This window comes from Hemicordylus capensis, chromosome 3, assembly GCF_027244095.1.
Source record: "Hemicordylus capensis ecotype Gifberg chromosome 3, rHemCap1.1.pri, whole genome shotgun sequence".
Lineage (NCBI taxonomy): Eukaryota > Metazoa > Chordata > Lepidosauria > Squamata > Cordylidae > Hemicordylus > Hemicordylus capensis.
In genome coordinates, this window is record NC_069659.1 from 291,400,961 (window position 1) to 291,416,327 (window position 15,367).

The window sequence follows — 15,367 nt, forward strand, 5'->3', positions numbered from 1 at the left end:
TGTATACACACACACACACACATATTTATATATATATATACACACACGCACACATTTCACCACAAACCCACAGGTCTGGGCCAGAGTGAATTTTTTGTGAGGGAAAGACTACACAACCCCCTAAAGGATCCATACATCTTCTTGATCATTCACTACAAACCCTCATATCTGCGCCAGAGGGAATTTGTTTTTTGTTTGCTTTTTAAAGTCTATGTAAGCCCCAGTGTATTCACGCAGCTTCTTGACTATTCACAAATTAACTAGGACACAACACATGTCCCTTGCTTCACAGTTCAAACAGAAAACCAGCTTGGACATACTGTATAGTTCATTTGCAAGGGGGAAAATTAAAACCACAACACATGCCCCTTGCTTCACAGTTCTCATGCAGACCTTTTGGATCACAAAGTACTCTGTGAATAGAGATAACTCATTCTGGCAGCTTTACTGCATTAAGGAAAAAATTTATTAAAAATAATAGAATTGACTGATCTGCTTCAAAATCAAAACACAGAGTCCTGATATCTTGTCCTACATCAGTTTCAGAACTCTAGGTAAATCTGTTTTGAAAATATAAAAGGGGTTAAAAGGTGTGTGTGTGTGTGAGAGAGAGAGAGAGAGAGATGTTTACTCCTTTTTAGGAAGGCAGTGGGCAGATTCACCAACATGGGGGTGAAATTATGGTCCGGGGAGGAGGAGTTTGGTTCTCGAATTTTTCATAATTTTGTACCATGAAACAATCCACTTAAAGGACTTTTTGAAGTTTATTTGAAGTTTTTTAAAAAATTTTAAAAATCACTAATAATCAATGGAGTGGCAGATCTGCTTCAAAATCAATACACAGAGTCCTGCTAAACTGTCCTACAGCTGTGCCACATTTCAGAACAGGCCAAGCCATTCCAGAAGTATAAAAGGGGCCCTCTTTTCCCTTGAGGAAAATCATGAAGAAAATCATGATTTTCTAGGGTGTGCTTTTCATGAAAACCACACCCTAGAAGAGTGTGCACATGGACTTGGCCCCCCGCCCCCCCCTTACAGGATCTGTCCCCAAGATCCTCACCACCACATACCTTTCCCATGGCTCAAACAACAACAACAACAACAACAACAGGAGAATAGGGATACATTTATCTGCCCCCTCCCACTTCCCTGTTGCCTGGCACAGAGTCTTCACAGCAGGCCACACATAAGGAAGGCTAAGAATTGTAACCTATCCAGCACTTCTGACTCACAATGGAAGTGCTAGAAAGACTACTATTCCCAGCTTCCTTGGGTCTGGTACACTGTGATTGTGTGCTAAGACAACAAGAGAGAATATTTATATGCTACCTTTCAACAAAAGTTCTCAAAGCAGTTTACATTGAAAAATAAATCATAAATAAATAAGATGATACTGAGAATGGCAAATACATTTCTGTGTGCTAAGACAACAAGAGAGAATATTTATATGCTACCTTTCAACAAAAGTTCTCAAAGCAGTTTACATTGAAAAATAAATCATAAATAAATAAGATGATACTGAGAATGGCAAATACATTTCTGTCCTGCCTTCCCTATCCTGATGCCTAGGACATAGTAATCACACTGCATCAGATGCAGGAAAGGCTGGAACCCATGCCTCTACCATGGTCAGGAGTGGTGGAAAGATGACAACTCCCCCCCACTTGCTTCTGGCATGCTGTGATGGCTCTATGCCAGCATTGGTCAGGGTGCGGGGGGGGGTCCCTTCCTTCTGCTGCTGCTGCTGCTGTAGCCACAAGAAAGGAAAGGGGGGAAAGAGGGTCTTGGTAGCAGAGAGTGGGTGTGAGGGAGGATGGAGGGAGGCAGTAACAGTGGCAGGTCAGGAGGCTGTTAGGGAAATGAGAAATCTACTAGCTGTTTCGCCTCCTGGCTGTCCTGGTGTTGGTGGAGACTCCTGTGATTTACCCATTGTAATAGACAGACCATGATCTGGTTAAGGTTGGACTTACAACCATGCAGGGATGCACCTAGGTATTTTTGGTGCCCGGACCTGAGGCTGAAGGGCTTCGGAGGACCCCCGCTGTGAGCCCCCCCTCTGATTTTTTAATACCTCTCTGATCCGCCACCTCCACTGCCCCACCGCTGCTGCCTGCCCCTCACGCAACCACTATTTCCCCCTTGCCACCGCTCACTGCTATTTCTCCCTCTTCACCACCAGGGTGTGTGAGTGGAGCAGAACAGGCTATTCTCTGGTGGCGGGCGCAGGCGGGCCTTCTCCGTGCAGACCAGCCTTCTCAGTCTCTGTGTGTGTGCGCAGTAGGACCGCCGCCACCACCAAGGGGGGTGGCCTGCTCCGCTCCGCTCACCCTCTTCAGTGGTGAAGAGTGAAGACATGATTGCTCCTAAATGGCCTCTCTGACCAGCTTCAAAAATGGCCCCTTAGTCTATGGAAGAACTATGGGGACTGAAGCAGCAAGGTAGACAACTGGAGCACAAGCAGAAAAAGACTCGACTCAAATCCGACAGATTACAACATAGAGCACATTTGAAGATCTATTCTCAGGCAATATGTGTGGCAAAGAAGTACGTTTTTTCTGCCCGTATTCAGGCCCAAAGGGAGGCCAGTGGCAGCCCATGTTCACCCACTGCCGTGGGCCGCTGCCCTGCCCCCTGTGTCTGATGTCAGATGCAGGGGACAGGGTTTTGCTCGGAAATGGGGTGCGTGCCCCACTTATGTGCAAATTCCCTACCAGCGCCATATTCCAAGCGGCCAGGAGTGTCTCTCCCTGCTTTAAAGGGAAGGGAGACGTGTTCCTGGCCAGGCTGAGAAGCTGGCAGTCGGCTAAGTGGCTCAAAACAGAGCCGCATGGGGTCACACTTCCCCAGAAGGAACAAGTATGCAGTCTAGGGGTGCTTCTGCATCCTTTTCTTGAGATAAATGACCTCAGAACAATGGTACATATGCTGGTAACCTCCAGACTTGACTTCTGCAATATGCTCATTGTGGGGCTGCCTTTTTACATAGTCCAGAAACTGCAGTTGGTACAGAATGCGGTAGCCAGGTTGGTCTCTGGGTCATCTTGAAGAGACCATATTATTCCTGTACTAAAAGAGCTACTCTGGTAAATTTCTGGCTAAAATACAAGGCGTTGGTTATAACCTATAAAGCTCTCTAAACAGCTTAAGTCCTGGATATTTTAGAGAACTTCTTTGCTATGAACCCCACTGCCCATTGAGATCATCTGGAGAGGTTTGTCTGAGGTTGCCACCGGCTCATCTGGTGGCTACATAGGGATTGGCCTCCTCTGTTGCTGCCCTGAGACTCTGGAATATGCTCCCTGCTCAAATAAGATCCTCCCCATCTCTGACAACTTTTTAAAAGTATCTAAAGACGTTTTTTCACCCAAGGTTTTTAACTGGACTGTGCTTTTAAATTGTTTAAGGTTTCCATTTTTAATCTGTTTTATGTTGTTATAAACCACCCAGAGACAGAAGTTTGAGGCAGTCTCCTAATTTGAAAAATAAATAAGTAAATTTCTCCCCAGTGTGGATTAAAATTTGAGTTGGGGGAAATTACATGAATAAGAAATTTCAACAGATTTCAGCCACAGCCACAGACCGTCAGCGGCGCAGCTAGGCATTTTTGTAGCCCAGACCTACAGGGCTTTGGAATCCCACCCCCCCAATGAGGGCCACCACCACCACACGAGCCCCCTCCCCCAACCCACAGTACACGGTGGCAGTGACTAAGCTCATTCACTACAAACCCACATATCTAGCACCCCCCAAAAGTCTACGTAAACCCAAATAGATGAGCACAGCCTCCTTACCATTCACAAATTAACTAGGACACAAAACATATTCCTTGCTCCACAGTTCTCATGCAGACCTTTTGGATCACAAACCAAAGTACTCTGTGGATAGAGATAACTCATTCTGGCAGCTTTACTGCATTAGGGGGGAAATTCATTAAAAATAATAGTATTGACTGATCTACTTCAAAATCAAAACACTGAGTCCTGATAACTTCTCCTTCATCTGTGTCCAGTTGAGCATCTGTGTCTGTTGTGACGACACCAGATAATATTTGTACACCACTTTTCAGCAAAAGTTCTCAAAACAGAAAAATAACCACATGGTGGTGGTGAAGTTGGCTGCTTGCGATGCTCACACCTGCACAGTGCAACCTGCGAGTATATGAGTCATGTATTTGTGATGCTCGCGCCTGCGCAGTGCAATTCGCAAGTGTGTGATGTCACATATTTGCGACGCTTGTGAGTCACACTGCGCAGGGCACGAACTTTGCAAATTCATGTAGTCACATGCTTGCAACACTCACAGGTCACACTGCGCAGGCATTGGGTGTTGCGAGTGGGCCTGGCCAGGCCCAGTGCCTTAGCTGCTGCCACTGCTACCGGCTGTAGGTAGGCAGCCCGGCTTGGCTGTCAGCCCCAACTCCCGGCTACACAACCAGCGGGCACTGTGGGCAGGCCACATATGATGTGGAGCATCCCTGGGAGCCATTTGGAGGCCTACCTGGTACTCTGAGGACCAGACTTCATCCCAGATGTCCAGTCCAAAGAACGCCCCTGCACACCATGACTACCTTGCAACCTTTTCCAACCCACCAAAGAAGAGGGATAAAAAGTGCTAATCTGTTTCAAAACCACTTTTCTCAAAATGAAAGAGAGGTGAGTCAAATGTCCCTCTACCACAATGAAAAATGCTCTTCAGCTGGTTTTTCTGGATATCCATATATCAGCAATCGTTTTTAACTCTACAAATAAGGCTCTGGTTAACACAATACATTTTTTGTCAATGTGAGCAGTTCTGAATTCTCCTCAAATAATTGCTCATAATGAAATAGAAAGACTACAGACTATATTCTTGATTACCTTGCCTGTATATTATTTTTGTTACCATGGACATACGTCAGGGAAAAATTCAAACTGTTTGCATGAACAAAAAATGTATTGTGTGAGCCAAGCCAGATACAGCTATTTTAAACTGAGATATCACAAGGACATGGAACAGAAGCCATGATCCTGCAATGTGCAGGATTGTACACTGTACAGCTACATTATCAGATGTCAAACAGCTGTTGGCCACATGCAAGATAAACCTGAACAATAGACTAATGACATCCTAGCATTACTGTCAAATTGTGAGAATAAATTCTGCTGGTTAGTCCTTAACTGCAAACCAGTTGGAGCACAGTGGTAGAAAATTTCATTCAGCAACTGTCACAGCTTCATCTCCACACTGCAGTTCATATCTTTGTTTCCCAAAGCTCATAGAAGACCTGAAACTGTGTAGCCTTTGCACTGCTAAAATCTGTGGTCCACGTAGGTGAAATGCCTGTTGCGTGCAGGAAATGTAGGATAAAATTCAAACTACCTCTCTAAATCATGTCAGAGGAACTGACAGCTATGCATATCAGAACAGTCACAGTGTGTTGTCTGTGGGCCAGGAAAGAAGTAGGTGTGGTTGCGGCAGGATCCTTTTTGCTTGGGCAGCAGTAGTTACATTTTATGTATCTACTCCACCAAAATAAGTGGGTTATATTATTGTGCATGTCTTAAATTCTAAAGTATTGTATGTTTCATGTATTTCAAATGCTGTTTAGTATTAATTTGGAAAATTAATTGCAGGGAGAGAGAGAGAGAGAGAGAGAGAGAGAGAGAGAGAGAAGATGCAAATGAGTCCTAAATGTGTTATGTCACAAGTTTTCAAACAGGGGCCACCAGATGTTATTGGACTACAACTCCCACACGCTCTAGCCACAATGGCCTTGCCAATACCAAATTAATGACCTTGCCATTGTGGCTGGGGGAAATGGGGAGTTGTAGTCCCACATTTTCCTTGTTGAAAAAACTGATATTCCTGTTAACTGCCAACTGAAACTATTGTATTGTGCTGGAAATCAGCACAATAGGCCCAGAATCTGGCCAACATCTGAACTAATGATATACTGGTGGGAAAAGCATTTTCTATCACTCACGTTGGGAGGAGTGATTTTTGCTGATCTCCCTTTCTCTTTGCAGCCTCCTGTGCCTGCCAAAAATATGTCCCTGTGGATTGGGGAACCCTCAGGGACATATGTTCAGGAGGCACAATGGCTGCAGGGAAAAGGGGACTGCCAAAAATCATGTGTGCCTTCTAGCACAATGAAAAATGCTCTTCTGCTGGTGTATCATTATTCCAGAAGTCAGCAGTTGCTTTTTCAATTCTATGTGCATGGTACCTTCCCTCACCACTGATTAACAACAGTTGTCTCCACACTGGTTCACATTGCCAAACTCCACTGCCTGGTGGGAGTGCCAGTCCAACAACATCAGGCAGGGGTGTCCCTTTCATGAGGCAAGATGAGACAGTCACTTCAGGTGCAGATTACTGGGATGGCAGCAGGGATTATTAGGATGACCTTTCAAGAGCCATTATATCTAGGGATTCTGGGGGCTGTAGTCAACAACATCTGGGAATCCCTGTTAGAGGGAACACTGGTCAGATCAGTTCCAAAGAGCTGCTCCAAGAGCAGAGGGGGGCATCATGCCTCCCTTCTATCTTCACACTTCTTGCAAAGCTTGCAAGAAACACAAGGGGGAAAGGAGGTTGCTGGCAAGCTGGACCACATTCCAGTTTCAAGGCTTGCAAGGGTCAGTTTTGAAAGGGTGCTGACCCCCACCAGAGTCCTGGGGCAAGGCAAAGACGTCTGGGGATCCTAAGTTTGAGAATCTCTGCATTATGTGTAAGCAAACATTATGTGTAACTTGCATCCAGTAAAGCCGGTGAGACACATCCTTGTCAAATGCTTTGTGAAGTAGCTTGGCCCTGTTAACATGTAGCCCAGTTCTCTGGATTCTTCCATGGAGAATCTAGCAGGAAACCCACCTTGTATATATTAACTGTCATCGGCTCTTTAGCAAGCTGGTAGCTTCCAGTGTAATAAGAATATAGAAGCACCCTACAGCTTCAGCTTCATCTGCTGAGCAATGAGTCATGGCTGCTGGCCTGGTTTCGAACTACGCACACAGTGTGTCATCAGTTTCCTGTTAACACAGAGTCCTGACCTCAGAGGTGGAGAAGGAAAAAAAGTGACCAGATGCTCAGAATTACCATCTGTTTATGCAAGGCTAGTTACAACTCTGAAATCCTGACATGGACTGAGGTCAGGAGGTGCTGAAGGCGAGCAAAATCAGAACCCTTCCTTGCCAGGAATGCTGGGACAATATTTAAAGAAACAATACTGGATGTTAAGTGGTTGTGAATAGTGCTGGGCTTGAAGAGTAACTGTTCAAGTTATGAATGGCCCAATAATATCCCAGCTAGGGATCCTGCGATGCAAATAGTCTAGCTGATGTCGAGCTAGTGTGACAGTCCTGAATAGTAGTGGCATGGGGCCCTGAGCTGGATCAGGATCATGGTGGGGGAGAGGGGGCTTCAACTTTTTGCTCTGCCAGAGTCTCATTCTCAGTCTGCCACAATCTCAGTCTTTTCTTGGGTTGAGAAAGGGAGCTCTCATGGGAGCATCCCATAGCTAACTACCAGCACAATAATCTTGCAACACTTTCTGTTCTTTCTGTTGGAAGTGAAGGACTCTGCGCTGTCTCATGTCTCAATGACAGAGGGGGACAGATTAGTGAGTCAGAGGGCTAGAGGGGTCAAGACATTGGTCATCCCTTCTCTACTGCTCTGACATTATCACTTTGATATGTAGATTGCTACTCTCAGGGACTAACTTCCTTCCTGCCACTTCCTCTTCCTCTTTCCCTTTCTTCTCCCTTGCAACACCCACGCTCTTCTCTAGCATCCTGTAGTCAGGATTTCTGTCTTGGTCCCCTGGGAGATAGCCAACTACTGCTTCTGTCTCATAAATCTCTGTTCTTTAATAAACCTAAAGGTCATTCGCACAACTAGCCCTACCTTGGTAAGGCAGGGATAGCCCAGGTAGGGCTGGTTGTGTGAAGGGCTGGATTGCTCCTGATCTCGCCACTCCTCCCCAGGTAGCCCTGAATCTAAACCCAGGCTAAAGCTCAGGAAGGAGGACAAGCGCATGCGGCGCTATCCCTTGGGCGGGTGCAGGGCTCAGGGCAAAGGAGCACGCCCCCTGTGTCTGACGACAGCAGCTTGTGACATCAGGTGCAGCAGGGGGCGTGGCCTCACATGCCCCATTTCAGAGCAAATGATGGCCAGCACTGCGTATTCAGCGCTGCTGGCATTTGCTCTAAAATGGAGCATGTGGCCCCATTTCAGAGCAAAGCGTCAGGTGCAGGGGGTGCAAGGCTTGCTTCCCCCCTCCCGGAGGCAAGCACACATGGTGGCAGTGGGCAACCACAGCGGTGGCCGCCAGGAATCAAGCACGTGGGCAGTCTGCGAGGCTGCCCGCCGCTCACTGGCACAGCGGGGCCCCTCCAAATGCAGGGCCCAGGGCTATTACCCCGGTCTGGGCCTGAGCTCATGTCTCCTAGCTCACTCCCTGGTCATGTGGGCTGTTGCACTATTGGCAGCTGCTTCCTGTCTGCTGGCTCCCTTTTAATTTATTATTTATTTATTGATCAAATCAAATAAATTGATCATTTATTTGATCTTCATCAAAAAGCCCAGGGGAAGGAATGGCCAGGTAGTAGGGAGCTTTCTTTGTTTTCCAAAACAAAAACAAAAAAAACCAACCCCAGTCTTGACTCCATTGCTCCCTTCTGGGTACCCTAACGCTAATGTTGTCTTTACCAGCTTTCAGCCACCTAATGGCACAGCAAGGAAGTAACTTGCCTAGGGAGCAAGAGGTTGCTGGTTCAAATCCCCACTGGTATGTTTCCCAGACTATAGTCCCAGACTCTGGGAAATACCTATATCGGTCAGAAGTGATACAGGAAGATGCTAAAAGGGATCATCTCATACTGCGAGAGAGATGGCAATGGTAAACCCCTCCTGTATCTGATCAAAGAAAACCACATGGCTCTGTGGTCGCCAGGAGTCGACACGGACTCAATGGCACAACTTTACCTTTTACCAGCTTTCTGGCTACCTTATAGAATGAAATGGCTGTAAGCATGTTTACACCCAATTCGAGTTAATTCCCCCCCCCAACTTAAGCCAAAACATAGTAAAAATGCACAGTTATAATTATGTTCCAGAGAAAACATGGTAACAGGCTGTTTAATGAGGCATTATTGTTACTACTAAGCACCAGTTGCAGGGGAGCAACAGCAGGAGAAAGGGCATGCACATACATACCTCTTGCCTGTGAGCTCCCCAGAGGCACCTGGTGGGCCACTGTGCAAAACAAGATGCTGGACTAGATGGGTGTTGTGCCTGATCCAGCAGGGCTGTCCTTATGTTCACTTCCCCCACCAAATGATACAGCTTAAACTGGCATAGAACATAAGGAGGATGTTCACACGACAGGAGCCACCTAGGGTAACCCTTGGGTCCTGGCTGCTGCAGAATGTTTTAAGCCCCACTTTTTAACCCACATTTAGCCAAGGTTAAACAAACCTGCAATTCATTTAACCTTGGCAGGCGATCATGTACACGATCACCACCGGGTTAAAAGGCTTCCCCCTGGCCTGCCATTTCCAGCAGTGAGCCGGGGGAAGGAGTAGCCATGTCGAGCATGCCAGCAGCTACTCTAATGAGATCAGCCACTCTGCTCATGCTGTGTGGCATTCTGGGATGTGGGAGGGGGAAGTCCTCCCTATCCCAGCTCCTGCTGTCACCGCACTGCTGTTTGTGTGGGGACACGGCACAGTGAAGGCGAGGCCAGCCACTTCTCATCTGCCAGAGAAGGCAGGCAAGTTCCTGCCTGCCCCGCAGCCCTAAGCAGAGGCCACCAGAGGTCATGTGCACGACCTCACTATTAGGTGTAGACAGCTGAAGCAATAAGTGGTATTTACTAGAATAGGTTTCATTAAACTACCTGGTGCAGAAGTATCATAATTGTGACTGACAAGTTTTACCATTTTGAATCCTAAACTGTGATTCTCTGCAACATTCATATCTGAAATCTCTTAGCTATGGGTCAGCCATAAGTAACCTGCCCTATTTTACGTTTCTGAAGTTCGTCTTTTTTAACTGAACATTCAAGCCTCTCACATAAACTACTTGAGGTTACTATGCTACTTTTTGAGATAACTTCTAAAAAAACCCGTAGGAAACACAGGTTCTTTTTACAATCAGAAATCAGATTAAAAGAAAAGTGTCTTGTCCCCTTTTCTTGCTATCTTGTATATGATGCTACAGTTCAATAGGTCAGTGACAAATCAAGCCTCTTTATTTTGGTCAGCGACCAGCATGCAATAGGTCAGTGAGCTACTGCCACATGTAAGCCAAGAATATCTGTATCTATTCGCTCAATAACTATAACAAGCAAGCTTGAAACTAATTGGCCAAATTTCACCACATTTTGACAACAAAGCTTACAGGATGCACTATATATGTTACTTTGTTTTGTCAGAATCAGACATATCCTGGAAATGAAACCACTGGGGTTTCAAACTGCCATTTGAATGGCAGTTCAGATATTTCAGTTTTATAATGCCGGTGGTGGTCAATTAAGGCCTTCAAAGATACCAACTGCCAGCTGAATGAGGGGAGGCAAGAGGGTGGAAGGGTATGCTTGGCTGGGATGAGGCAGCGGAAACAGATGCTTGAGCCCCTGGCAAGTGCTGTTCCTAAGAGGTTTCCAGTTCCAGGGCCAGCCTACAGAAGCAGAATGTTGCTTGTAGCAATGCTGCCAAGTATCCTGCTGGTATCCAGCATTCTGTTTCTCATATTGGCCTTGTATATGCCTTTACCATTTCAAACTACAGACCCATATTTTATACTTAGCTGAGGCTTACCTGGATAACTAGCTTGTTTTCTTTAGGCAGAATCCTGTAGGTATACACACAGTTTTGATACCTGGAACACATCAGAAAAAAGGGATGTTAGAACAGCTAAAAACTGGCTATTTACCAGAAGAAAAAGTAAATCTAGGAAGATTTTGAATGCTGACAACAGCCTTTATTCCTGTGTTGATAATCTATGGGATATAAGATCAACTAAGGCACTTCATAAAATTTATATTGGCAAAAATCCCAGCCTTGATTTAAAAAAAAATCTGGTTCACATATGCTGTTGCAGAGAAATTACTTATCTTCCATAAGTAATTTGAGAAGCAAGCAACTTTAACTGAGAAACAAGAGTTTGATATTTATTACTTGCTCAACATAAGCTAAGAAAACAATAAAACAGGCTAACGGTCTCTTATGCTGTGAGAGGAAGAACCTCTCAGTTTGAATTCAAGTCAGCAAGTGAGGAGGAGACAAACACACACTGTAACTCCAACCCCATGCCAGTACACAGTGACATTCAAATACAGAAATATGCCCCATACAAATAACTGAGACAATGTCTATGAAAAAATCCCAACATATGTTTGTAGAAATAAGCTTGGAAATGTAATGTTATCATCAGGAAGATTATAAAAAGATCCCCAATTTTATTTTGTTTTCAGATTTCATTACTTAGTTCACCTTGTGAACTAAGAAACTCTTTCTTAACTTTAATCTATCGGGGGAAACCAATGTAAGTGAACATGCCACACTACCTAATGCACCACATCTGAAGTCATTTCCATTAAGGACCTAATTAGACATTTCAAGAATGTACGACGATGCTGCTGCTCTTGTATTTATTTCTCTCTTTCTGGTGGGAATGTCTAGTGTGTCACACAATGCATGACATGACAACATGGTACTAGATATTTCCTTGTCTCCACAGCAGACAGCCAATGATCTATGACTATGACTATTATTATTGATATACTGCTTTTCAACAAGAAAAATTCTTAAAACAGTTTACATAGAATCATCATCATCAGATGGTTCCCTGTTCCCAAAGGGCTCACAATCTAAAAAGAAACACAAGGGAGACACCAGCAACAGCTGCTGGAGGGATGCTGTGCTGGGGATTAGATGGGGACAGTTGCTCTCCCACTACTGTATATAAGGAGAATCACCACTCTGAAATATGCTTTGCTTTGCCCCGTTTAGCAGGGATATGATCTGAGGAGGGTCCAGCAGAAAAATATAAATTTTGCACTACCGGTAAGAGAGAAAATGAGCAGTAGTGGGTCTTTGTAACATCTAGTTACAAACTTGGCTGAAGACAATTATGTTCCTTGTTGAACAAGTAGAAACTGCCAGCCAAGACTCTATTTGTGCTGGAAATCATCAAGGCTCAGTCCTAGAATCTGGCCAACATCTAGACTAAGAACATGTCAGCAGAAGAGCATTTTCTATCAATCAAGTGGTGGTGGGGAGTTGCTTCTTGCTGTTTTGCCTTTCCTTTTGCAGCACCCTGTGCCAGTCAAAAACATGTCTCTGAGACTGGGGAACCCTCAGGGACATATTTTCAGGAAGCACAGGTGGCTGCAGGGGAAAGGGGTTGGGGTTTTTTTTTTGCCAGAAATAATCTCTCCCCTTTTGCGTGATGAAAAACGCCCTTCTGCTCTTCCTGCATCATAAAAACATAAGAAGAACTTTGCTAGACCAGGCCCAAGGCCTATCTAGTCCAGCATCCTGTTTCCCACAATGGCTTACCAGCTTCTTCTGGGAAGTCTACAAGCAGAAGATGAAGGCATGCCCCCTCTCCTGTTGCTGCTCCTCTGCAGTGTCATTAGTCTGAATGTCAGCAATTGTTTTTTAGATTCTGATTGTGATACCTCCACGAGTCCCCTCACCATTACATAACAATGTGCCCACACTGGCTCACACTGTCAAATTTCTCTGCATGACTGGGCCAGTTCAAATTATACTTCTCTCACAAACAAGCTCATGTGATTCAGAAGGGGGATATGCTGAGAGTTTAAACTAGTATTTGAGTCACGTTTGAAGTGTTGGTTCTGATGAACCTCCCACCACATGACAAAGGAAAGTATTGGGAGAATGTTAGCACAACTGGAAAATAGTTCAGGATGGGTTCCTCTTGGGGTCTCCCCTCCACCTCCTGCCACATTCTTAATCACATGGGCCAGTTCAGGGAAGGAAAGTGTCATCTGAACTGGCCCATTCATGCAGGACATTACTGCATGACAAAGTTGCAGTATATAAGGGAGGTCCAGCAGCCATTTCTGTAATGGTAACTTAATTTTTCCAGCAGCCACAGTAATAGAAATGGCTGCTAACTCATCACATTTACAGCCTGGGTGGTTTACACTAACTTTTCTTCATGTGAATGTATATCCATGTACACAATTATATGGAGGAATTTGATAATGTGAATCACAATTAAGGCACAGGGCTTCCACAACAGATGGTGTGGCTTCCTCTGGCTGGTTTAGGTCTTTGCACTTATTTTTATTTTTATTTTTTAAAGAAATTAGTGACAGCTGCCAACTTGACTTTATGCTGGTGCTACAGCTGCTGTAACAAACTAGGCACAGAATCTTTAAAAATGTGGTAAATAAATTTTTTTTTAATCTACTAGAAGTTGTGCTCTGCTCTGAAATTCAAATCTGCACCATTCAAATAACAATTTATTGTCTGGTTCATAAAATGCTAAGGCTGCTAATATTTTTCTTTCCTTAGGCACTTCTGATAGTCATGTGTTTTCTACAACACCTCCTTGTTTAAGATAAAGAACAAGAGTTACGGATTTGATTACATACCAAATAATTTTCTGTTTGCTGTATGTAAGGAGTGCAAAGTGGCATGAAGTTAGCAGACTAACAAGAATTTTGCAAAGCCCATAGGCTTCTAAAGAGCTAGTAAGCATCCTTGTAAGTAATCCAATTACACACACACACACACACAAAAACACACATGGTTAAGTCTGCCTGAAGGAAATTAATTTACCTTTGTAATTATTTTCCTACAGGTATGTTGCTTTATTGTATTTGGGTTTGTTTGTTTTTTAACCAATACAAATAAATTAAGTGTCAGTGGAAATTACACAAGGGTGGTTATTATTATTATTTATTATTAGTATTTCGATTTCTACACAGCCCTTCCAAAAATGGCTCAGGGCGGTTTACAAAGAGAAACAACAAATAAATAAGATGGATCCCTGTCCCCAAAGGGCTCACATTCTAAAACGAAACATAAGATAGACACCAGCAACAGTCACTGGAAGTACTGTCCTGGGGGTGGACAGGGCCAGTTACTCTCCCCCTGCCAAATAAAGAGAATCACCACGGTAAAAGGTTATGATGGGGAAATAGCAAATTCAAGTAAATTTAAATGTTTTTATGTGTTTTCTCTTGCTGTGCTGCTGCAGATCCAGAAGCAGCAGTGCTGCTGTAGAGAACCGGTGGTAGCACTACCAGCATAACCATATCCCATTGTCTTGAATGGGAATAAATACCGTATAGTAACACTAGAAGCACTACTGCCAGTTCTTTACAGTGGTGCCAATTCTTCTGGATCCACAGCAATGGCACTACAATTTCTACTCAGTAGCGTTGTAGGGAGGGCGTAGGTGACCCATGTTCTCATGGGCAGCTTGCCACCGCCCTGCCCCCACAATGGCAGCAGCGCATTTCCCACCTCAATCACTGCTTGGGCTGCCTTGTTGGCCTCTTCTCCCCATGGCTGGCAGCCATCATTCACCTTGCTGCCATGGGCACCCAGTGGGCCAGCTCAGCAGTGGGGGTAGGGCAGCCTCCCTGCAGGCTGCTGTGTCAGGGAGCCTACTGCCCCATTGGGGTCACCAGGTGCCTGTGGCAGTGAAGTAAGCAGTGGCTGCCAGCCACAGGGAGAAGGGGCAAGTGAGTTGGCTCGAAAAGTGATGGTGGTGGCCCTGGAGGTAGCTCAGCACAACTTCTATGAATCCGTGCACACTATTACTGCTTCACTCCTGGTTCTATGTTACAAGTGTGTGCATCATGTTGGTCAATAAGACTAAAGTGTAATGAATTATGATGGTTCATCAGTTAAGAAATGTTTAACTTTACAAAAGTTATAAAGGCTATATATTTCTCATAAAGTTATTCCATTTTTGTCTAAGAATCCATGCTATCTCCCTCCGGATCAAAACGCTGACAGTGAATGGGAGTTGCAGGAGGAAATCAAGGAGGCATCAAGGAGAGGCAGGGCAGTAATAATGGGTGACTTCAATTACCCACACACAGATTGGGTAAATTCACAGTCAGTTCAGGACAAAGAGGTCAAATTTCTAGATACGCGAAATGACTGTGACCTAGAACAGTTGGTCTTGGAACCAACCAGAGAGAAGGCAACCTTGGACTTAATCCTGAGTGGCACCCAGGACCTGGTGTGTGATGTCAGTGTCATCGACCCTTCAGGGAACAGTGACCATAGTGCGATCAAATTCAGCATACATGCGGGGAGAGAATCACCAAGGAAGTCTAACACAGACATTTTGAATTTCAGAAGAGGAAACTGCTCCCAAATGAGGAGTATGGTGA

General features: G+C 44.8%; 1 protein-coding gene across 2 annotated transcripts in view; it reads right to left on the minus strand.

The window, feature by feature from the left end:
• The window catches only part of INPP5D (inositol polyphosphate-5-phosphatase D), a 117,040-nt gene that overhangs the window by 78,969 nt on the left and 22,704 nt on the right, over nt 1-15,367 (minus strand). For both annotated transcript variants that reach the window (XM_053311292.1, XM_053311293.1), the window contains one exon: nt 10,800-10,860. In XM_053311292.1, the coding sequence (XP_053167267.1) occupies nt 10,800-10,860 (61 nt within the window). The remainder of the gene's footprint in view (nt 1-10,799; nt 10,861-15,367) is intronic.